Genomic DNA, 24,391 nt, shown 5'->3' with positions numbered 1-24,391 from the left:
CTAGAAGAGAAACAAAAACAAGAAGTTACTTTCTACTTCAGAACTTGGTGTAAGCCTTCTGGATCCAGTGACAGGAAACAGCATACTTAGGTCTGAGCTAATAAAAATAGGTAAGAATCAATCTTAGACTATAGTTATTGCAGTGTGTGAATGCAAAAAACAACATGAGGTATGTGGGTCCAACTTTGGGAGCTTCCTTCCAGCAGGATACAGACACAATGCAATATATTTAGAGAAGACGGCCCAAGGCGGGGCGGGCAACAGAAACCTTGTCCTATAGGGAAGCGGTGAAGTAACTGGACAGGCTGGATCTGGCAAGAAAAACATGTGAAGGATGTAACCAACTTCATATTTCTGAAGGGCTATCCATAATTTCATTCTTGTTTTTAGTGCAATTCAATTCTTATTTTAGCTTTGAAAAGCAGGCATCCTCATCTGGCAGCGAAGTTACATGACTTGCCCACACTCAGTGAGGCAGCGACAAGGCGAGACTAAGATCTGTGACTCATGATTTCATGACCAACGACCTTGCCAACACTCAAATGCTAACAAATGCTAACCACCTTGCATTAGAGAACTGGCAGAGAGAGAGAGAGGGTCAAGGTGACATTTTAAAAATTAAAAAAAAATTTTTTGAGGGGTTCCTTTTTTTTTTTTTAATGAAAAACTACCTTGGGAAATACATTCTTTGATGGGGCTAGCCACACATATGTTTTACAATACTTGGTCTGCAGTGCCATCTTTTGAGTCTGAGTTTCTTCTCAGGAGGGTATCTTTGGGCCAGCAATAATAATCATTGTTCAGTTATACAAACTTTATAATTTCTGAAGTAATTTCCTATACATCATTTCACTTAGTCTTTACCAAAACTCTATAGAGAAAGCAGGGTAAAGTTAAGTCTGAAATAATAAATAATAATCAGTTAATGGAAATAAGAGTATCTACATCCTGGAAATGATGGCTATGTTATACACTATGCTAGCTCTAGACATTCTTGTATGTGGATGAAATTAGCTTCAATACAACCATATGAATAGATTGGGTCCAGAGGCAGAGGGAGGTGCACACAGATCATTTGACTTGTGTGCTTCAGATGAGGAAACACGCACAGACGGTTAAGTGGCTTGCAGAAGGGCAACCACTAGGCAGGGGTAGAGGCAGAACTTGAAACTACACATACCCAACAAATAGTTCCCATATGTGCTTGGCCTTGGGGCAGGGAGACAGATGCAAGACCAGTAGGCCCTGCCTCCAAGGAGCTACCAATCCTGAAGGAGAAAGACATTCCTCATTATTCAAATAATACATTTTCAAATTACAATAGCAAGAAGTGCCCCAGAAAAGAAGAGATCTGGGATTTCTTCTACTTGTTTCTATAGCCACAAGCCCTGGCCCCAGCTCCCTGCTCTCTCTCCTCTCAGACTGTTTCTGATGCAGGATTATACCTGCAGTCTCAGACACCCAAGCAAGGGTTATTCTTGGGAAGGGGCAACCACACAGCTTCTAATCCTTGGGTCCATCAGGCTCCTCTGCCTGGCTGTGAGTACTGATGCCAGGAGAGATTTCATAATTAGGAGTGGTAGCTGGGGTGCATATAGAACTAGGCAAGTAGAACAGTAAATTACAGTTTTTAGTTCTCAAGAAAAAACAAAACAGAGCAAAATCTGCTGGCCTCGATCTAGGTTTATAGTTAATATGTTGTCACAACTCCCAATAATTGGGTAAGCTACACATTTCTGCAAACCTTGTTTTTACTCTACCACTTGCTGACCATGTCCCTCTCTAAATGATCTTGCAGGCTGACTAGGTACTCAAACCAAAAGAGAACATCAGCAGCACCTCAGTCTACAGTCTATTCTGTGCAGACAAGCCTAGCTTTCATTTGCCAGCCCAGCCCACGAGGGGTGGAAGCACCAGGTGAAGCAGCCTGCAACACTGAAGGTGATTTGTTGGTGTGTGGCTAGAGCCAGGTGCTTAACCCCTCATGCTGCGACCCTGTGCTGCCGTCCTCCCACCCCTGCCCCCACCCCAAGCGTCCTGCTCTGCTGCTCTGTGGGGCTCCCAGTGGGCTGATAAAAGGCAGGGCATGAGAAACAGGCCTGGGGCACACCCAGCAGTGCTTGCCACACAAGAGGAACAGGGTGTTTGTAGCCCTCATTGATTCTGAGACGCTCTAAAAGTTCTCCACTTCGTACAACAGAAAAGTAATGAGGTGTAACAACCCCCACTGCCCCACCTCGCCAACTACAATGCGAAGGGAACGACCATTTTCCCGACCGTTAATAATGTTCTGAGCCCCGTGGAAGATGTGCTGCCCACACAGCCCTCGAGTGTCCTGCGAGGAAGATAGCAGGTGGTGGGTCATGCGGTTTGTTCAAGGCTGAAGAATCACATCTGAACTAGATTCCGTCTGACTCCAGAGCCCATCCTATCTATCGTGTCCCACATGGGAACACAACATTCAAATTCAAGTAACATTTGCTAAGTGCCAAAGACATAGTACACATCAAGCTAAGTGCCTTCTCATTTGCCCACAAACTCTAAGATGGTATGTTATTCCTGTTTTCATGGATGGACTCCAAGGCTTTGAGAGGTGGGAACTTTGGTATTTTCTGACGTCCTGATTTTGTGACATTCTTCTCCAGTTCCCTTGGATCTGTATGAAAACTCAGGTAATGGTAGTATCAGATTCAAATTGGAAAATCCAAGTACCAGTAAAAGGTTCTCTCTCTCTTCGTTTTTTCATTTTTAAATTTTTTTAATTTTCTAAATTAAAAAAAAAAAGTTTTTTAGAGACAAAGTCTCACTCTGTTGCTCAGGCTAGAGTGCACTGGTGTGATCACAGCTCACTGCGGCCTCAACTCCTGGCCTCAAGGGATCCTCCCACCTCAGTCTCCCAAGTAGCTGAGACTACAGGTGTGTGCTACCATGCCCGGTTAATGTTTTTTAGTTTTAACTTTTTTTAGAGACAGGGTCTCATCATCTTGCACACACTGGTCTCCAGCTCCTGGGCTCAAGTGATCCTCTTGCCTTGGCCTCCCAAAATATTGGGATTACAGGTGTGAGCCACAGGTCCCAGCCAAAATGTTCTCTCTTAAGAATGGTAAGGAAATTAGTTATTTTTGGAAAGATAATGAAGAAGTCTACATATCTAAGGTTTACCTTTTTATCACCACATTTTTCCCTCCATTTTTAGTTACATGAGATTAAACCTTTCAAAAATTTTTATTACAGCTTTTCTTACGATCTTAAAAAAGTTGAACAAGAAAAGGCATTTTCTCGACCGTCAACAATGTTCTGAGCCCCGTGGGCCACAGATATGAACATGTATTACTGAGCGACGACAGAGTAAGAGGACTACAGATGTTCAGTGGTGTCTGTTCCATAGGACGCGGGTCTGGAGGTAAGTCTGGCATGGGTTCTTCCATTCCCCTCTGGTGCTGAGAGTGGTTGAGTCAGTGCCCCTGCCCGCAGTGGCCGCTCAACCCTTTTCTTAGTTTGCTGTGTTCTTGTAAAGCAGATATCCTGAAAATTGTGTGCGAAGTATGAGTAAACAGAATTTCAGTGGCGGGCCAGGAGCTGTCCTGGGCATAACATGCTTTATTTATTATATGAGTTTGGTAACATAGTTTTGGCTGTTCAGAATTGATTTTTTTTATTACTTCCAAGATTCCCAGCTACATCCCAATTTTTAAGATAGCCAAGCTCCAAACAGTTGAAGTATCGAATGATTACATTAAACACGCGTGTATTTTTAGTTATTACAATAGTTTTACTCACAGGAAAACTAAAAATATGTTAACTATATAAAAAAAATAAAAACTTACAAGTCTATTACCCATCAAGCAACTGCTATTAATTTTGGGTATTTTCCTTTCAGACTTTGATTTTAAATACGTGTGTTGAATTTTAAAAGAAATCCTATGGGTTAGGTGTGGCAGGCAGCTCACACCTGTGATCCCAGCACTGTAGGAGGACTGCTTGAACCCAGGAGTTTGAGACCAGCCTGGGCCACATAGGGAGACCCTGTCTCTACAAAAAATTAAAAAATTAGCTGGGTATGGTGGTGAGCGCCTGTAGTCCCACCAGCTGTGTGCTGAGGTGGGAGGATTGCATGAGCCTGGGTTGCAGTGAGCTGCGATCACGCCACTGCACTTTAGCTTGGGCGACAGAGCAAGACCTTGTCTCAAAAAAAAAAAAAAAAAAAAATGGAAACAAGAAAGAAACACTAAAGCCGTGTTTCTGGTATATACAGAATTCTACGTCCTACTGTTGGATGCTATTAAAACCTCCTGGTAAGCAGAATTCTAAACGGCTGCTTCACTGAATGGACTATCATAATTTACTTAATTATTCCCTTGCTTTTGTAGATTTAGGATGTTTCTGAACCTTTACTATTAAAAAACAAACTGCTGTGAGCATCTCTGTATAAAAACATACTGCAGAGATTTTTCATAAAATAATTTTGATTTTATATTTAACAGAACGTTTTGAGAAAGACCCTTCATTCATATTTTAGTATAAGATAAAGAAATAAGAGTATTTTTATCTCTACTCTTGCCTAAAGAGAGAAAGGCAGGAATTAAAAAGGCAAATAATAGTTCAAAACAGAATATTCAGGAGGTTTCAAGATTCTTTGATTACAGTCTGGCTTCATGACTATTTCACCTAGATGAAGAGGTTGAAACTCACAGATTTACTAATTATATGACCAATTTTTAAAGGCTGTTGACAATTTACTCATCAAATGCAATTAGTACATTATTTATGTTGTGATGAAAAACTTACAGGGAGCCTCTACCCTTAGACAACCAAAAGCAAAAATGTGTGCTTTTTGGGAGGTGTGGACATATTAGGAAACTCGGTAGCTTTTCTTTATTGTCTGCTCCCACCAAGGGGCCCCGTGTGTTTGGAGGCACTAGAATTGCGGGTGCAGAGCCTGAGGTTCAAGCAACTGGACCGAGTCTGCTAGTTCACTGCACACATTCTCCTCACCAGCCATTTCCCGTGAGTGGCTGTCTCTTCCAGTTGGGCTTAGCTCCAAACTGGAAACATGACATCTGGGGTTTAATGTTGCAATTAAAAGGAATTTATTAAAAAACAACAACCCAAAGATATCATAATTGCAAATTTACTAGGCTATGGTTTAGTGAAACACAGTATAGCTTGTTGAATAATTGAACCACACCAGAGACTGTTAAATTACTTAATAAACCTTTTGCCATAAGTAAAAAAGGATTTCCTGAGGTCACAAACAATGGCACAATGAGGGAGAAGCCAAGTGGCCTGGAGTTTAGATGTCAAGGAGGACAGTCTAGTTTCAGTTTGGCTTCTTTGGATCAAGTTTTCTCTGAGCTCTCTAAATTAAGATGATTAATTTGTTTCTCATTCTGTGAGTCCTTATTTATTGCTATCAACTACCTTTTCTCATCTCTTCAGCTCTAGAGACGGTAGTGACAAGAAGGACTGTTCAAAGACCTGGATTCTACTCCTAGCTCTGCCACTATGATCCCATCTATGTGGAGTTATAACTTAAGGTCACGTTCGTTTATTAGTTATATCAGTGGTCCTCAATCTTTTTGGCACCAGGTACCTGTTGCATGGAAGACAATTCTCCTGTGGACTTGGGGGCGGGGATATGGAACTGCCACCTCAGATCATCAGGCGTTAGTTAGATTCTCATAAGGAGCACACAACCTAGATCCCTCACACATACAGTTCACAAAAGGATTTGTGCTCCTATGAGAATCTAATACCATGGCTCATCTGATGGGAGGCAGAGCTCAGGGGATAATGCCTGCTCACCCCCATCGCCTCCTGCTGTGCGGCCTGGTTCTTAACAGGCCACAGACGGGTGAAAGTCTGCGGTCCGGGGGTTGGACACCCCCGAGTTATATGACTGTGGGCATATTTAATGACTATTTATAAAATAGATCATTAGATTAAATAAGGATTAAATAAAATAATGTGCTTAAAATCATTGGCAGGATGCCTGGCATAGACACTGGTGTCAGTAGTAGTTGTATCTGTGGTTGCTGTCATTATAATTCATTTCAGTGGGCCTCAAATTCCAAGTATTATTCTCCTTTTACTGTTTCTCTTATACAGCATACTGTTTCAAGCAGGAACAAACAGAACTCCTCCCACCTACCTTCCCACACCTCCACTTCCGTACATCAGGGAGCTAGCTGCAAGCAGCAAATGAAGAAGTACGGTGCTGGGCGTGGTGGCTTATGTCTGTAGTCCCAGCACTTTGGGAGGCTGAGGTGGGAGGATCACTTGAGTCCAGGAGGTTGAGGTTGCCGTGAGCTATGATCACGTTACTGCATTCCACCTTGGATGAAGGTAAGACCCCTACCTCAAAAAAAAAAAAAAAAAAAAAGGCTGGGTGTGGTGGCTCACACCTGTAATCCCAGCACTTTGGGAGGCCAAGGTCGGTGGATCACCTGAGGTCAGGAGTTCAAGATCAGCCTGGCCAACAAGGCCAAAGCCCCATCGCTACTAAAAATACAAAAATTAGCCCGGCTTCATGGTGGGCACCTGTAATCCCAGTTGCATGGGAGGCTGAGGCAGGAGAATCTCTTGAACCCAGGAGGTGGAGGTTGTAGTGAGCCGAGATTGCAGCCACTGCACTCCAACCTGGGCAACAGAGTGAGACTCTGTCTCAGAAAAAAAAAAAAAAGAAAAGAAAAAAGAAAAAAGAAAAAAGTATAAAAGAGATTTGGAGAAAAAAAGATCCAAATCAATCAACAGATTTAATTTGTTCAATGCAAAACACAATTTTAGGTTTTTTTTCTTTTTTTCTTGGGGACATGAGGTGGGGAAAGCTTTGAATAAAGTCGAAATGATCAAAATTCCTCTGTTTACATGATCTACCTACCGCCTAGGGACTATAAGAACTTCCCAGAATCCTTTGAGGTACATTCCAATTGTCCCCAAACCCCTGATGCAGCCTTTTGCTGCATGAATTTAGCTTCAGGGAGAGAGAATTTTTGTAAGAGGGAGAAATTCTCTATTTCTCTGACTAAAATGAGGAAGACCATATACAGCACTTTTATAACCATTATATAAACACCTTGCCATGAAGCCAACCCAGGAACTGGTAGAGCCCAGTTGCCCAGTTTCCTCTACTCCACCATCCTTGCCCCATCATTTCCCTCTCCTCTTCCTCTTGGTTTTACTGTGTGAAGCTATAGCCTCCTTTTACAGAAAAGAGATTGGGAAAGAGAGAACAAGTTAAGAAAGCACCAGTCCAAAATGTGATTCCCATTTCCACATCTCCCATAGGTAACATGCCAGAGCTCCACATGCAGCGCCATCGTTAGGAAACACGAGACACTGAGGGTGCACCTCACAGCTCCCAGCCTAGGTTTCCTCTTTTGTAAAATGGTTATATCTACCCAACAGTTATTGCAGTAAGGATTTAATGAGATATACAAGTAAAATTCTTAGTACCAGGAATAAGTACCCAATAAATTATTAATAATAATAAAACGGCAACTAAAATTTATAAAGTGCTACTGATTAAACACTCTGTTAACAGCTTTATACATGGTCTCATTTAATCCTTATGACATCTCTATGAAGTATTACAAACATCATCCTCATTTTACAGATGTAGAAACTGAAGCACAGAGGTTAGGTAACTCGACCAAGGTCATGAAACCACTGGGTAGAAATATGTGATTTAACCAAGCCGGTCTGCCTAACTGTTAATTTCCTTCTCTTTCCCAGTCCCTAGGATCTTAAGTTTTTTATTGTCACCAAAACATCTACATTTGATCTCTACTTCTATTTGAGGACGGGGTGAGAATGAGAATAATTTTTAGGTTAAGTGGATTGGTTTATTTTCCTTCTCTTCTCTTCCTGCCTACATTCAGTTTGTGTTGCTCTTTTGACTTTCTAAGACTTATTATACTGTTAGGCATTCTAAGCATCAGCTATGAGCAGAAATACATTCTGCCACAAACTGATGTAAATGTGGAAACTTACGGGAAAATGAAATAAAGAAAGCATGTAAAGATTTACCACATCAAGAGAGTTCTTGAAGCTGGGGTGAGGTTTTAACCATTTGAAACATTTTTTTTTCCTAATAATCTTTCAGATTCACTTGTACTTGTTTTATCTGTCTACAACCAGGTCCCACACTGTAAAGTATGAGGACAGAGTACAATTCACAATCTCAAATATGTGTCTTTCCCTCCTACAAAATGTTTCCTCTGAGGGACATTACTAGATCACAGCTGGTCAAAATACTAAATCTTGATTGTCTGGCTCCTGGCCAAAATCTACAGCTACAACTCAGTGGAATAAGAATACTTAAAAAGAAAAAAAAAAACCCAACTTTTAAACAACTTTTGATCTTCTTCTTTCTCCCCTCTTGTAGCAATCTATGACCTCATGGCAGGGAGACCTTTACATGGAGGTGTTTAAGTTGGTTGATGGCCACTAGAAATGTTTGAAGCTCTAGGTACTACTCTGCGCCAATATCATGTCAACTGTGTTAAAAAGCAATAATAGTTTCTCACCTTCTTAAAGATTACTGCTTAAATAATGCAGAGCAATGACAGGCTTGCACAGAGTGCCAAAAGCAGGTTGCCAAGGCAAAGCTGAGGTAGAATTACGTCTTTTGGCAGCTAAGAAATTATGACATAAAGTTAGTTTTTTTTCAAAAAACAACCTCCATAAATTAAGCTACTATCCTTTTTTCAAAATTCAGCAAAGGTTGGGATTTATCCTTCTACTTTCCCTCTCTCAGATTAAGCAGGAGCTCAGAACCTCCTTTAGGGAAAGCCAAATTTAACAGCTAGATCTTATCTCCCAGGAGGTAGCTGGGGGTTAATAGTTTTAAGCATGCAGTCTCCAGGCCACAGGCAAGCAATCTAAAGGCCTCTCACCATTACTAGATAAGTGTAAGTACTTAATCTTTGCCCTGGATGTTAACAAAAACACGAAACAAAATAAAAATAGAAACAATATTGGGCCAAAAGCACAGGCTGAAATCTGTGCCAATGGTCACTTTTCCCCTGGGCTTCGCTTGGAAGGTTTCCTGCCAAAGTCTGACTAAATAAAAACAGAGTATAAAACGGTATAACTGAACAAGGCAGCCTTTGGATTTTATTTAAACTGAGTAGTGATGGAAAGATGAATTGGTGAAAGAGTTCCACAGGCAAAGGACAAAATAAGCAAGCTGAAGAAATCCAGTTCCCCAGGCTTTGTGATGTGATGTCTTGGCCATCAGGCCTCCATGGCCCAGCTTGGGCCAGTGGACAGAGGATGAGGGGGTGCCTATTGCCCAGAGCCCATCTGGAGGCCAGCTCAGGCTCCAGGCTGAGCTCCATGGCATCAGAGAATACACAGTGATCCTTCAGGGAGACAAAGAGAGGTCCTGGGAGGGGTCAAGTCAACCACTTCACTCATCAGCTTTCACTTTAAGAAATCATCACACAAATTAATGTACTAAAATCACAGTCAGGCAACCAACATTATGAGGACTGTAAAATGGTCTGTAGAAACAGACATAGCCCATCTTGATGTCATTTATATAGGGCTTAAGTAACATCCTACACGAGAACATGGAAAGAACAGGAAAGAGATGCCAGGAATGATACCTGGGGACCCCTCAGAGTGTCTGGACAGCACTTGAGACTTGGGAATAATAAACTGTTTATGCTGAAAACCAGGGAAAAATTTTTAAAAAACCTCTACCTTTGCCAGGGAAACCAGAGGAACAACAATCTCACAGAACCCAGCCCCAGAAGAAACTCAATAGGGAAATTAAAACCCTGGTCAGAGAATGTTTTCAGAATTTAAAAACTAGACTTGGAAGGGAGCTAAAGGATGCATTAGACTCCGAGGACCCGTGACAGAATCTGTGAGATGAAGTCTTTGAAAGATACAGCTAACGCTGACCTACCGTCAGCTCTCTAATAAACTCTCACATGAACCAAACTGTGAGGGTTTAGTTGTTTGTTATTTCAAAAGAAAAATGATAGCTCTGCCACTATTTCCAGAGATGCTGGAGGCCTTGGGCAGAAGTGCTTGAGTTACAATTAGCCGCCATTTAATTACTGTTTAGTAAGAGACTGGGACTCTAAAGATGACATCTTGGTAACCTTATCTTTTATAGTCCCCTATACTCCTAAAGGAGGTGGAGTATAACACAAATTAATTGGGCCGGGTGCAGTGGTTCACGCCTGTAATCCCAGCACTTTGGGAGGCCGAGATGGGCAGATCATGAGGTCAGGAGATGGAGACCATCCTGGCTAAAACGGTGAAACCCCGTCTCTACTAAAAATACAAAAATTAGCCAGGTGTAGTGGCGGGCACCTGTAGTCCCAGCTACACGGGAGGCTGAGGCAGGAGAATGGCGTGAACCTGGGAGGCGGAGCTTGCAGTGAGTGGAGATTGAGCCACTGCACTCCAGCCTGGGCGACAGAGCGAGACTCCGTCTCAAAAAAAAATAATAAAAATTAATTAATTAATTAATTAAAAAAAGAAATTGATTTACCCCCTTTTTCAAATACATACTGGGTATCTACTATACACTAGGTGCTGCGCTGGGCTATAATAATTGGAAAAAGGCCATGGTTCATGTTTTCATGGAATTTATTGTCTAGTGAGAGAAGACAGACAAGTATCACAGAATCACAGACATCAATGTCAAACAACCACCTCTGACCCGTGCTATGCAGAGAGGACACGGGCTCAAAGAGCTTGTAGCAGAGATCTGACGCAGACAGAAAAGGCCAAGATTAGAAGGGCTAATAGAGTTCTTTATCAGGTAAAGAATGGGTTGGTGAGGAGAGTATCTTCCAGGCAGCAGGAACAGCATTTGCTAAGACCTTCTGTCAAGAAAGATAACAATGTTTGAGGACCCAAAAGGTCAATGAGTGAAGAGTTCTATGGTAGAAGATAAAACTGAGGAGTAAAACAAAGTCTAGACCATGCAGCAGTCACAAGCCATGTTTAGAACTTTCAGGCAAAGGAGAGAGAGAGAGAGAGTCAGAGGTGGAGAGAACTTTCAGGCAAAGGAGAGAGAGAGAGAGAGAGAGAGATTTACACTTTGGAAAGTGCATTCTGGCTGCAGCTGGAGAGCAGACTGGACTGGAGGGGCCAGAGTGGATGGTGGGAGACTGCAGGCTGTGCAGTAGTACAGGTGAAAGGTAATGGAGGCGTACATCAGAATGGGAATGTACACACATAGACAAATAGAAATAGCAGGAGAAATTGGCAGGAGTTGCCAGAGTTGGATAGAAGGGTGAGGAAGAAAAGGAGGAACCAAGGTTTCTGCCTGGCTTCCTGGCTAGTGTAGAATAATGGAAAGTGGTTCCATTTGCAGAAAGCAAAGAGCATATCATGACTGGGATGGAAGACTGGTAGAAAAATGCATGGGCACGTAGAATGTGCTGTGAAAATGTACAGGAGGCAATTTCTGATATCAGAACTTATCTCCACTAAGAATAAAGTAAGAGAAAAAAGGGCCCAGGACTGAGCCTTTAGGAGCTCCAGCTTTTTGTGATGAGGTAGAGGAAGAGGAGCCTTCAAATGAGGTAAGAAGGAGCATTCAGAGAGGAATGAAGAAAACCAGGAGAAGGCTGTAATAACAAGACTCCTTTTCTGGAATCACCAGATGCTAAATGATCCCTTGTGTAAAATACTTTATTCTTAACTAGTTATAGGAGAGGTTGTCCATGTAATGGTTAAAGCAGGACTTCTAAAACTACTCTGCCTGGGCTCAAATCTTAGTTCTTCCACTTGATGGCTGTGTCACATTAAGTGATTTAACCCCTCAGTTCCTCAGTTCCCTCAGTTCCAAGATGGGAGAGGTTAGTGGGTCCTAATTCACAGGGTGGTGTGAGGATTAAATGAGTTAACTGAATAATATATTCAAAGTGCTTTGGAAGAGTACCTGCTTTGCAGTAATAGTCACTTGATATTAGCTATAATGATATTAACTATTATTATACATTGCTATCCATTAAGAGAAGAATTATAGAATAAACATAATATGAAATGATATGTAAACTCTTTAAAATTAAAACAGGGAATTTCCTCAGATGGATCCAGAGGCTAAACAAAACAAAACACAGGGAATTATATCTAAGTCGAGCTTAAGCCCAAAGGTCACAGCTGGGCAGGGTGGCTCATGCCTGCAGTCCCAGCACTTTGGGAGGCAGAGGTGGGGGGATCACTTGAGCCCAGGAGTTCGAGGTTGCAGTGAGCTATGATGGCGCCACTGCACTCCAGCCTGAGCAACAGAGCGAGATACTGTCTCAAAACAAACAAACAAAAAACACCTCCCACGCCTGGCACCCAAGGTCATACTGAAGCAGCCAGTGCTCATTTCTAATGCTGCCAACACTTACCAGCTTTTGATGGGCAAAGACCATATCGCTAAGCCTTCTTGAAACTTAGTGCAGCGCATTCGATCCGGAAGGATACTTGCTTACTGACACTTATCAACATATGCTAAAGCAGTGGTCCCCAACCTTTTTGGCCTCAGGGACTGGTTTCATGGAAGACAACTTCTCCATGGGTCGTAGGCAGGGGGCTGGTTTCAGGATGAAACTATTCCATCTCAGATCATCAGGCATTAGCTTCTCACAAGGAGCACACAACCTAGATCCCCCACATATGCAGTTCACAATAGGGTTTGTGCTCCTATGAGAATCTAATGCTGCAGCTGATCTGATAGGAGGTGGAGTTCAGGGGTAATCCTCACTTGCCCCCACTCACCTCCTGCTGTGAGGTCTGGTTCCTAACAGGATATGGACTGCTACAGGTACACAGCCAAGGGTTGGGGACCCCAGTGCTAATGAATGCCTACTGAAAAACACTGCTTTTTTAGTATGCATATCCCAGTGGCTTTCATACTAATTCTCTCTCTAATTCATTTAAGTATGCCCATCTTTTAAAACCCGATTCAAGTCCTAACTGGTTTTTTTTTTTTTTTTTGATGGAGTCTCGCTCTTTTTGCCCAGGCTTGAGTGCAGTTGTGGGTGCAATCTTGGCTCACTGCAACCTCCGCCTCCCATGTTCAAGTGATTCTTGTGCCTTGGCCTCCCGAGTAGCTGGAATTACAGGCATGCACTACCACGCCCGGCTAATTTTTGTATTTTTAGTAGAGATGGGGTTTCTCCATGTTGGTTAGGCTGGTCTTGAACTCCGGACCTCAAGTGATCCACCCACCTTGGCCTCCCAAAGTGCTGGGATTATAGGTGTGAGCTACCACGCCCGGCTGCATTCTTTTTTTTTTGAGATGGAGTTTTGCTCTTGTTGCCCAGGCTGGAGTGCAATGGCACAATCTCGGCTCACTGCAACCTCCGCTTCCTGGGTTCAAGCGATTCTCCTGTCTCAGCCTCCCAAGTAGCTTGGATTACAAGTGTGTGCCACCATGCCCGGCTAATTTTTTGTATTAATAGAGATAGGTTTTCACCATGTTGGTCAGGCTGGTCTGGAACTCCTGACCTCAGGTGATCCACCGGCCTCAGCCTCCCAAAGTGCTGGGATTACAGGCGTGAGCCACCATGCCCAGCCCTCATTCATTTTTTAACTCATTTATTTAACTCCTTCATTCATTCTTTCTTCTTTAACCATGCCAATCTAAAGTGATCTCTGAATTCTGAAGGTAGTACTTAATATTTTACCATCCAACTGATGCTTAATGTTGCATCATTTGCATTTTCAACACATATTTCAGACATTACTGAAATCCACACTTCATTGCCTGACAGTTTTCGAGGCTCTGGAAATAAAGAGATGTATAAAATAAGATTCCTATCATTAAGGAGTTCCCACTCTAGTAGAGAAGACAGAGAGTAAACCAATAACCAGAACACCATGGTGCTTTGAATACAATACACACTTTGTATATTACAATGAAGAAGGCAATCAGTAATCAGTGGGAAGACTCATCAGAGGAGGTTGTATTTGACTGGCACCCTGAAGGGTAAGTGGGAGCGAACCAGGCAATGTATGTGTGTGTTGGGGGTCGGGTAGAGCAAGAAATGAAGGGAAGGGCATTTAAGGCAGAATAAAATACTGTATTTGTGTGCAGTCCAACCGTGGAGCCAAGTCTTGTAAATAGCATATGGGAGCGATCTAGTCTTTGTTTCTGGAAACCCACTCTTCTGCTTTCCAATATAACTTAGTACAGACACACAGATATTCAGTGAATATACTTGCTTTATGTAAAAATGAATTTAATTAGTTGTGTGCAAAAGGAAACATTTAGGTGATGTTTTCTGGCAATGTGTTGAGAAAAACAGAACTGCCTCAATATATTGTTATAGTAAATCTAAATGATGAAATACTACGTAGCCATTAAAAATGATGATAAAAAGTTTTAAAGGGCATTGATAAAATACTTAAGACATTATGGTATACAAAAAAGCTGTAAGGACTGTACTGTCCAGTATGACCACTAGGAACTGGTTGCTGGAACTTGAAATGTGGTTAGTCTGACTTGAGATGTGCTATAAGTATAAACTAGATTTAGAAGGCTTGGTATGAAAAAAGAGAATGTAAAATATTTATTAATCATCTTTAAAATGTTGATTACATGTCTACAAGACATTTTGGATATACAACTTGGATTTTATTTGAATTAAATAAAATATATTATTAAAATTATCTTACCTGTTTCTCTTTAGCTTTTTAAAAATGTGACTGCCAGAATATTTAAATTTATATGTATGGCTCATATTATATTTCTATTGAAAAGTGTTGGTACAGATGGTAAGATCTGAATTAGAAAAGAAACACAAGGAAAACTGACTAACACAACAGTGATTTTTTTGTGCCTGAATTATGGAGCTATTGTTTCCCTTCTGTATATTTTTACAACTTCCAAATTTTATTCATTGAGCACATACTACTTTATAATCAAAAGGAGTAAACAGAAATAAAGAAGACCCAAGTAAAAACAATGGGAAAAGAGATCTCAATTTGGTTCAGAGACTTAGTTGCTGGAGTCAGGGAGAGGTGGGGCCGGGATACCCAAGTGCCTTTCTGTCGCCAGTGGAGGGTTAGTGCACAAAGGATGTTGGCCAGCTGTTCTCCATCCTGACAGGAGGCAGAAAAAAGTGGAAATGGGTGTTAACCGCAGGAGGGGGCCTGTAAGTTAAATGTAGGGAAGAATTTCCTGAAGTGAGGGTGTTTCAACTCTGGAATGAGTTATGGAAGAAGCCTGGTCCCCTAAGGTCTTTTAAAATACTACGGATACCCATATGCCTTGTGTGTTCCTGTCTAGAGGCAAGGAGATGACTCGTCAAGGTTCTTCTGAAACAGCTATCTTAGAGTAAATAACTCCAATAAAACTTTCTTTTTCATTTAGTTTTGACTAGGCTTAACTTTTCATATTACGGGTGCTGGCCTGCAAGAAATGCTCTCAAAAGCAAGCCTATCTGATATAGCTACCTTAAGTAGGACTCTTGAGACTTCAAAGGCAATGTTATTTGATCTAAATTTAAAAACCAACGTCAGCTAGACAACATGTTTTTTACTTCCCTAGAGGGTCATCTGCCAGATTTCAGTTCTGAATTCAGCATAAGGATGATGGACGGAAGGGAAGAGGGTAGATCTGTTTCTAAACAGTGAGGCTTTGTAAAGATTTAAATACTGGATACTGCCTCATTTTCAAGGGTAAGTGGTTTGGCGTAAAAGCAGAACTACCATATCATTACTTGATTTTAAGGAAAGTAGATTGGCTCACTTATTCTAAATTTTCATTATTCTCAGTTTAATGAAAACACATTTTCCTAAAATGTGTCAAATTTCTTAGGTATTTTCTTCTTCTAATACTTTTATTTAAAGCTATAGCTTGATTCTATTTACCAAAAGGAGCAGAGGACTACATTATAAATAGGTCAGCAGAAGGACTATTTGGAGATTTTACCACTAAAGTGAGATGGCCTCACATAAAGCCACGAGTTACTTCTCCCAACATTAAACACTAGTGTTTGTTAAACACTAAAGTACTCTGGAGAAATATTCTAGCATGCTGTTGAACAGCCAAAGATACTTCTCAGTGCTCCACCCTTACTAAGGTCACTGAGATTGATTCTGTCTCTTTAAAAATGGCTTGCCTGGTCCTGAACCAAAATAAGTCAGCCCAACGTTGCCCTCCATCATTGTAGCAGACTACACAGTAATGATGGGCCTCAGGTTGTAAGTCCCAAACGACAGCGAGGGTGAACAATGTATAAGAATATTTTTGCAAGTCATGTCCTTCAAAATTTTTAATTTGTCTTATCTGTAATTTAGATTATAAACTAAACAACTGTCGACTAAGGAACAGCAGGGAAAATCTTACACTTTTGAATCTTCCTTTGTCTCCTGAACAATGCTATATGCCGAAGAGATGCTTAATGCATTGTCAAATCCAAAATAATACTTAATAATACTTTGCACAGTTCATTTTAGTTTATAAACCACTTTGATGAACATTATCTCATTTGGCCTACAAAAACTATGGTTGGGAAATAATAGTATCATTGGCAAATAATACCACTAGTTTCCCAGTAACTGGTGATATTAACTCCATTTAAAGAACTGATACTCAGCTGGGCGCGGTGGCTCACGCCTGTAATCCCAGCACTTTGGGAGGCCGAGGCAGGCAGATCACGAGGTCAGGAGTTCGAGACCAGCCTGCCCAACATGGTGAAAACCCGTCTCTACTAAAAATACAAAAATTAGCTGGGCGTGGTGGTGCATGCCTATAATCGCAGCTACTTGGGAGGCTGAGGCAGGAGAATCGTGTGAACCCGGGAGGCGGAGGTAGCAGTGAGCTGAGATCGCACCACTGCACTCCAGCCTGGGTGATAGAGCGAGACTCCATCTCAACCAAACAAAACAAAAACAAAACAAAACAACTGATACTCAAAAACAAACTTATGAAAATTAAGTGATAGAGCTGAAGCTGGAACCCATATTTTCGGATTCCCAAATCTAGTGCTCCTTCCTCTGTGTTACACTACTTTGCATGGAGGTGTTACACAGTTTAAACTCTATAATCAGGAAAAATTAAACTTAGGATAAAAAATTCTATGAAAAAAACAGGACAGATGGCTTTGAAATCTTGTTTTTATCTTATTCTTATTCTTTCTTGTTCAGAAAAAAGAGCATGCCATTACAGGAAGCGTTCCACAAACGCTATGGGTAAATATACTTTAGGCCACTCACCCAACCCACATGCTTCCTTCTTCCGTGTTCCTGTTTCTCAACCAATGAAATTGAAATGTGATCATTTTTGTTTCTTTCAGTCTTAAAGTTCTTAAATTCTTCCCAAAGTTTTATGACTTTTAGTTTCCTCCCTCTTGGAGGTAAACGGGGTAGAATAAACAACCAGGAATGTTTCCACCAGGCCTGCTGCCTAATTTTGCAGTGTATCTTTCCAGCGCTCTCGATTTGACTCTGGTGGGTTTCCCTGAGGAAGGTAGGAGGCACTAGGATAGAGGTAGCACAGAGACAGGAGGGCAGGTGAAGGGCAGAGAAAGAAGAGAATGGCCATCACCCAATAAAGGGCACTGTGATATGGTAAAAAGGATATGGGATTAGGAGTCAGATAATCTGGGTTTCTGGTCCCAGTTCCATCACTTAGTATCATGTGATCTTGGCAAGTCGCTTGGCACTGTGAGTCTCAGTTTTTTGGTTTGTAAAATAGTGGTCATTCTTCTTACCCAGCTACCCTCACAGGGTTCTTGCAAGCTTAAGTGAAAACATAGAAAGTTTTGCAAGTAAGAGATTTTATTATTCCTAACTTCTAATTATGGGTGAGAGTTACCTAAGAAGGCAGGTACCAAAAAAAGTTTGTAGGCAAACAGATGTGTAGGGTACTTCTAAGTCCTCAGAGTGGTCTTATAAAGGACTTGCGGTAAGTGAGAGGTAGACACATGGTAAATCTGTACCATTAACGTACAAGACAGCAGGAGCCAGAACATGAACAAGAGCCATATTCTATACCAAGCTGTCAGATGACTATAGATATCAAAGTAAAAACACCTATAGCAAAGGATGCATTTGATTTTAAAAAGATATAGACAGTAAATACGATTCATTTATTCATTATACAAGCTACCGCTTATTAAGTATTACTAAGTGCCAGGCAGTATGCTAGGTACTTACATATTTAATTCTTATGACCACACTGTTAGGTAGGCACTATTACCCTCATTTTATAGGTAAAGGGATTGAGGCAGGTAGCTTAAACTTGTTTGAGGTCACAGAGGCAGTAAATGGTGGTGCTGGTATTCAAATTCATAGTCCTAGTCTTTCCACCTAACTGGGCCACTGTTTCTTAACCTACTTGGTCCTATACCCCAATCCTCACGTGGTCAAATTCTTCTTGTGCTCCAGGTCCACTCTCCACTGAAATGTTATCTCCTTAGTAAAGGCTTCTCCACACCCCTCATACCGGGAACTAAAGGGCTTCCTCTGAATGTTCAAAATAACTTACCTACTTTTCTTATAGCATGTCATACTTTTTACTTTTTTCAGTACATGTTGTTTGCTCCTATTTCACTACCTTAATTAGACTGTAAGCTCCTTGAACACAAGCTCAAGGAGCATATTCCATGAGTAGAACAGCTCAGATGGCTTCTTCATTCCCTTCTCTAGCCTCCCTGGCTTCCGTAATGCCAGGCTGGGACCACAGAGATGAGTAAGACGTGGTCCCCACACCCAAGCTGCTCAAAAGCCTAGTGGGTAAGACTAGGCAGAGAAGTGACTCTAAGCTACTGAGAGAATACATACTTATCTCTGTATCTGCCACTGTGGTGTTGAGTGAGTGAATGAATGAGGTAGGATATGAGCTGGATCTTGAAGTGAGAGCAACATCTGGATAGGGCAGAGGAAGGGGCAGGCTATTCTGGGTAGTGGGAACTTGCCTAAGTAAAGAACGGAGGTGACCTCCAAGTATAGGAGAGTGCTATACCTGGGGGTCAGTTGAGAAAATGTGGGGGAGTGGTGGAGGGACAAAATCGAGGCACTGTCTCAGGACCTGGATGCTGGGGCCCCATCACACAGTCCATTCACAGCAACCTCAGCACATAATCTCTTCCACTCAGTTCTAAACTTATCGTCTTCCAGGCAGCCATCACACAGCAGCTTGCGCGCACATTCTTCAGCACCCACATCAGCGGTGCATGTGCATGTCAATCTGAGTCTCGGATCACTTTGCAGGCAATAGTAAAAGAAAAACGGGATGTTTAAATGACATTCTGGTGACTTTTAATCAAAGTATTCAAGAGCACAGATTCTAAGCTGAAATTCTGCTTTTCAAAATTGTGTTGCTTGGTAGTTATGACTAGGTTATAATCTTAGGATGAAAAAATGGGCACTCCTTTTGGAAAGACCTGGCATAAATCACTGAGAGCTGTGCCCCGTGCAACTGTGTTCACAGAAAATAGGGGTTCATTTTAGGATTAATCAGGTTGATCATTCTCATATTAGCTAAGAATTCCATAATGTGCAAGAAAAAGAATTACTCTATTAAAAGGATTTTTATCACAGCTTTTCTTTACAAAATAAAACAAAACAAGCTGTCACATAACTTTGAAGCTTACCATAAGGAGGAATTCAGTGAATGCACTGATCCTCAGCCAGTATAAAATCCTCAACACCAAAAGAACATACAGCAATCTGCCTCCACAGGGACCAATCTGTGAATGGTAACAACCACACAGAAAATGGAAGTGTTTTGCTTTACCAAAGATGTAAGAGCCTCCCTTAGGAACCTGAGTTTTTTTACCCTTTGCCCTAAGGAGCAAAGGCTTGAGAGGTAACTCCTCACTCCATGGCTGCTCTCGGAAATTCTCAGATTTCCTCTGAGACTCAAAGTGCTTGTTGCGGCTCTGTTTAGCTTTGTGACTTCCAGCCTGGCTTCCTGCCGTGATCTTCACTTGGAACTAACATGTAGCATTCATTTTGCAGTGCTCTGCATCTACTTTAGTAGCCTTTTTTACATTACAGTACCATAAAGTGGCACATTCTTGTTCACCCAGTGTTTATGTGCTTGGCACAGCTGGCACAGAGGGGCACTACATTTATAAATGTATGAGCTTGGAGCTTAATGGGTTTGCTACATCAGTGCCAGGACACCTAGATTCTAGTTTTATTGCTACAGGTTCATGGGTCAATTATGCCTGGAAAGTCAATTAATTTCTCCATACCTTAGAACTGAGAGTTGCTGGAAATCACAGCGTTTTAGGAGGAGCAGGGCAGTCAGGTTACAATGAGGAAGCATTTATATATAAATAATTTGAGTAAATTGTCTACAGACATCTCAGAAGAAAAGGACCTACTCTCTAAGGTTCCAGTAATTTGTTGTCATTTGTTTCTCATTCCAAATGCTTTTTCATTTCCGATTTTGTATTTGTAATTTTGTATTCTTTTTCTTAAAAAGGACTGCCAAGGAACCACAAAGCCCAGATTCTCCCCATTCTTAAAATGAATTTGCATTCCAGCCAAGGTGTCTATTCATTGCCAATAAAGCTGCTGTGTTCATAAAGCTGCTTTTCTTAAACTATTCCCTCTCGATGAGGCGATGAGGTGAGGATGGTGGCAGGAAAGAAGGAAGAGACAGAGCACATTCTACAGAGGAACAGTGAGCGCGACCACTCAGACAGGAAAGAGCTTATTCACATCACCACACAGAGGCCACTACAGTGACAGGACGTGAGAGTGGAAAGGGAGTGGTATCAGATGAGGCAGAGGCCAAGCAGACTGTGGAAAAAAACCTGGATTTCACTCTTGCCACTGAAGCTGAGAGTGATTAAGATCTAGCTAACATTTAAAAAGATCACTCTGGCTACTATGGAGAGTGGACCGAGGCAGGACAAGAGGGAAATCAGGGAGACAAATTGCACTGGTGCAGCTGTTTGGGGAAGAAAAGGTGGTGGCTTGGACTGGAGTGGTAATAGCAGAGATGGGAAGTGAACAGATTGTGTATTTTGCAGTTAGTGATGACAGGGCTTGCTGATGAATAAGATTAGCTCCGATGTGAGTGAAGAAAAGAAGGGGATCAAGGATGATTCCCTGGTTTGAGCAACTGGGTAGACAGGGTCCCATTAGCTGAGAGGAATTGTGCTGGTGGAAGGAGGGTTTTAGCTGTGTTGAGGCTGAGATGCTTGTAATACTCCCAGGGGCAGAGTCAAGTAGGCCCCTGGCTATCCAGAGTGTGCAGGAGAGGCTTACGCTGAAAACAAAACTTTGGGAGTCATAAGCATATATGGCTTTCAAAGCGATGGGAATGGGTGAGAACACTTAAGAAGGGGGTAGAGAGGAGGCAGAGGAGGACAGAAAAAAAGAGAAGAGAGTAGAGAGAGAAAAAGGGAAGAGGGCCTAAGATGGGGCCATGGAGAAACTAGAAGCAGGAAAGCCAAGAGAGGCAGCCCTGTGGAAGACAACAAGGAAGAGTGTTTCAGGAAGGCAGGAATGGCCAGCAAGGCCAGGTGACATTGAACAGGGTAAGGATGAAAAGTGACCTTTGGGTTTGGGCCTATGTTTAGAATTCAGTAGGCACCAAGCTAGATAAAAGGAATTTCAGCATACTCATAGAACTAAAAATCAGACTGGAGCGAGTAAACGAGGAATTGGAAAAACAGAACAGAAACAGACCTGTAAGCATTGTAGAAATTAAATCAGTAGTTAAAAATCTACACTCTCCCCAGCAACAAACAAAAAACACTAGTTTTTTTCTAGGTTCTACCATACCTTTAAGACAGAGATATTTCCTCTATCTGTTCTAGAGAATAGAAAAGAAGGTAAAGATCCTCAGTTTATTTTATGAAGCTCTTATAACCTCATCATGTTTGGTCAATTCGAACCAAAATAAGACAAGGATTTTATGTGAAAGAAAAACTGTAGGCCAGTCTCATTTCAGTTTGCAGATGGAGACATTCTAAAATAATAGCCAAGGAACCCAATAATGTAGGAAAAAATAACACATCATGACCAGGAGGCAAAGATGGTTTAACATTAGAAAAATGTAGTGTTACCTCAATAGATTCAGAATAAACATGGTAAAATTCAAAATACACACATTCATGATTAAAAAACAACTCTTAGTAAGCTAAGAATAGAAAAATTATTCCTTTTGCTAATGCAGGATATCTACCCACATCTACAATAAATATAATACTTAATGGTGAAAAATGAGAAGCATTCTCTTTGAAGTCAGAAGACAAGTATATCCACTATCACTGCTCCTTTTCTGTAATAAAACGTAGTAAGACAAGAAAAATAATGCAGTTATAAAAATAGAAACAATACCATTATTCACTGAAAATATGATTGTATACACAAAAAATTCAAGAGAATCGAAACAAACTACTGTAACTGCTAGCAAGGTTGCCAGAACACACTCTCAAAATACTAAAAATCAGTGCTATTCCTGTATACCAGCCACAAAATGTTAACTATTATAATAAAAAAATTTACAACAGCAACCAAAACTGTAAGCTAATATGACTAAGTACATCTAATAAAAGATGCATAGACCCTTATGTAGAAAATTATAAACTTCACGGAGGTATGTTTAAAAAAAGCAAGCGATATAACATGTTCATAGTTAGGAAGACCCAATGTCATAAAGCTGTGAAATCACTCAAAGACTCAAGTCAAGAAAAGCAAAGAGTTTTGAAGAAGAGCCTTACGTAGGAGCTTTTCTCTAACAGATACCAAGAAAGCTGGAGGTATTTTCCTTTTCCCTTCCTATGAAGGAACATGGCTTAGGAGTTAACACTTTTGGCTCTCTCCATCCTCTCACTCTCTCAGAGGAGGCGGGACTTTTCTGATTGGTGAATTTAGAGGGCAAAATAGCAACTGGGTATTCTTGGCTCAGCCCTATCTGGGCTCCTGCAGAGAAGCCACCTGATCACTGCCTGCCAATTAGTTAAGGGTCTGCCTCTCTAGGGAAAGCCTGTGGCTCTCCAGTTTACATTGTGATTATGAGGATAAGTTTAATTTTGAGTGACATCTTTGCAAGCCCATTTTATTACAGATCGAAAGCCCCATTTTCCAAGCAGCTTTATCAGTAGTAAAATGGACATTTTGATTTTTATTTCATCCTCAAATCTCAACAAGACTTTTAGAAATTACATCTTACAATAATTAAAAATGTGATACTAATCGATGGCTAGCCAAATAAAGCAACAGAACAGACTAGGGAGCCTGGAAATGGATCTCTATGGATAAGTGAACTTGGTTTACAAAAGAGATGCCATTATCATCAGTGGAGAAAAGAGAGACACTTCAGTAAATGGTACAGGGATAACCTGCTATCCTGCACTGAGCAAGATTCATTGAGTGTAATTAATTAGTGTTGTAGGTTGCCAATTTTCTCATTATTTTAGGTTATTTACCATTGTGTTAGAAAACCTCTTCATGAATTCTATGCCTTGTTTCCAACTGGACCACAAATCTCTTGGGGACAGGGCTTGAGCCTTCTTGTTTCCCTCCAGAGCGCCTATCACAGAACTTTACAGAGACAAGCTATAGAAATGCCTGCTAGCTCACTTTCATTATTCTTACTACTTTACATTAAAACTTAATTCCTCTCTCATATTCCTGAAGGCATCCGAGTCCATATCAACACCAAGCTTTAATAATTATTTTGATGTTTTGAGTGGAATTCTTTAAACAGTTGTGTATTTGCTTAACAACAGTTGTGTATTTGAGTCCTATCTAAGACCAGACATCTGAAACTTGCCGTTTTGAAAAATCAAAGTAAAGACCAATCACAGGTTTTTTTTTTTTATTTTTCTGAAGGCACATCAGCAGAGGAAATCAAATTTCAGAGAGGTCGAATTTCAAATCCACACAGCAGATGATGGGAAAAATACCTGGAATCAGAAGCTAGTGCTGCCCCTAGCAGGCTAACTCTACAAGGCTGCTTTCCAGTCACGTGATTTTGTAAGTTACTGCCCACTACCCAAGGATTCAAATGTCAAGAATTACTAAATGGACACAGCCAACAGCTTTCCATTTAGGTCAAGTAAATGAATCTAGTATCTTCTTTGTATCAGACTTCTCCTCTCCCCTTCTCTTTTTAAAAGGTCCAGGTCTATCCTGATGGAGCACTTTCAGCAGCAGCTTGCCCTCACGGTTCAACAGGTACTGACAAATACAAGAAACATTTCAGAATGTACCTACTGGTCTCACACTAAGTCCTGACCCCCTGACCTATTCCTTATCTGCTTTCTTCCTTTAATGCTCACAGTCATGGATCCTGATGCTCATTCCATAATCAGGCCCTTCACCTGTTCTTTGGAAAGGTCCAAGGGGCTCTGGGTCTCCCTTACCATGAATCATACCGGCTGTCTTTCAGTTTGTCTCAGCAATGCCCTCAAGGGCTCCTTGCTCAGCTACCTTCTCAAAGTTCCAGCAGTAT

The 24,391-nt window shown here is 41.3% G+C and overlaps 1 protein-coding gene across 4 annotated transcripts in view; it reads right to left on the bottom strand.

Moving 5' to 3' along the window:
* Positions 1 to 24,391, bottom strand: part of LOC105468772 (UV radiation resistance associated) — a 325,660-nt gene that overhangs the window by 3,567 nt on the left and 297,702 nt on the right. The window contains exon 15 of one of the 4 annotated variants that reach the window (XM_071075322.1): positions 4,996 to 5,073. The exons of 2 other annotated variants lie outside the window; for them this stretch is intronic. In XM_071075322.1, the coding sequence (XP_070931423.1) occupies positions 4,996 to 5,073 (78 nt within the window). Of the gene's footprint in view, positions 1 to 6; positions 24,118 to 24,391 lie in introns of those variants that run through there. One more of the 4 variants, XM_071075320.1, reaches the window with a different exon arrangement.

This window comes from Macaca nemestrina, chromosome 12 (genome assembly GCF_043159975.1).
Source record: "Macaca nemestrina isolate mMacNem1 chromosome 12, mMacNem.hap1, whole genome shotgun sequence".
NCBI classification, from domain to species: Eukaryota; Metazoa; Chordata; class Mammalia; order Primates; family Cercopithecidae; genus Macaca; species Macaca nemestrina.
This window is presented reverse-complemented; position numbering and strand designations above follow the sequence as displayed.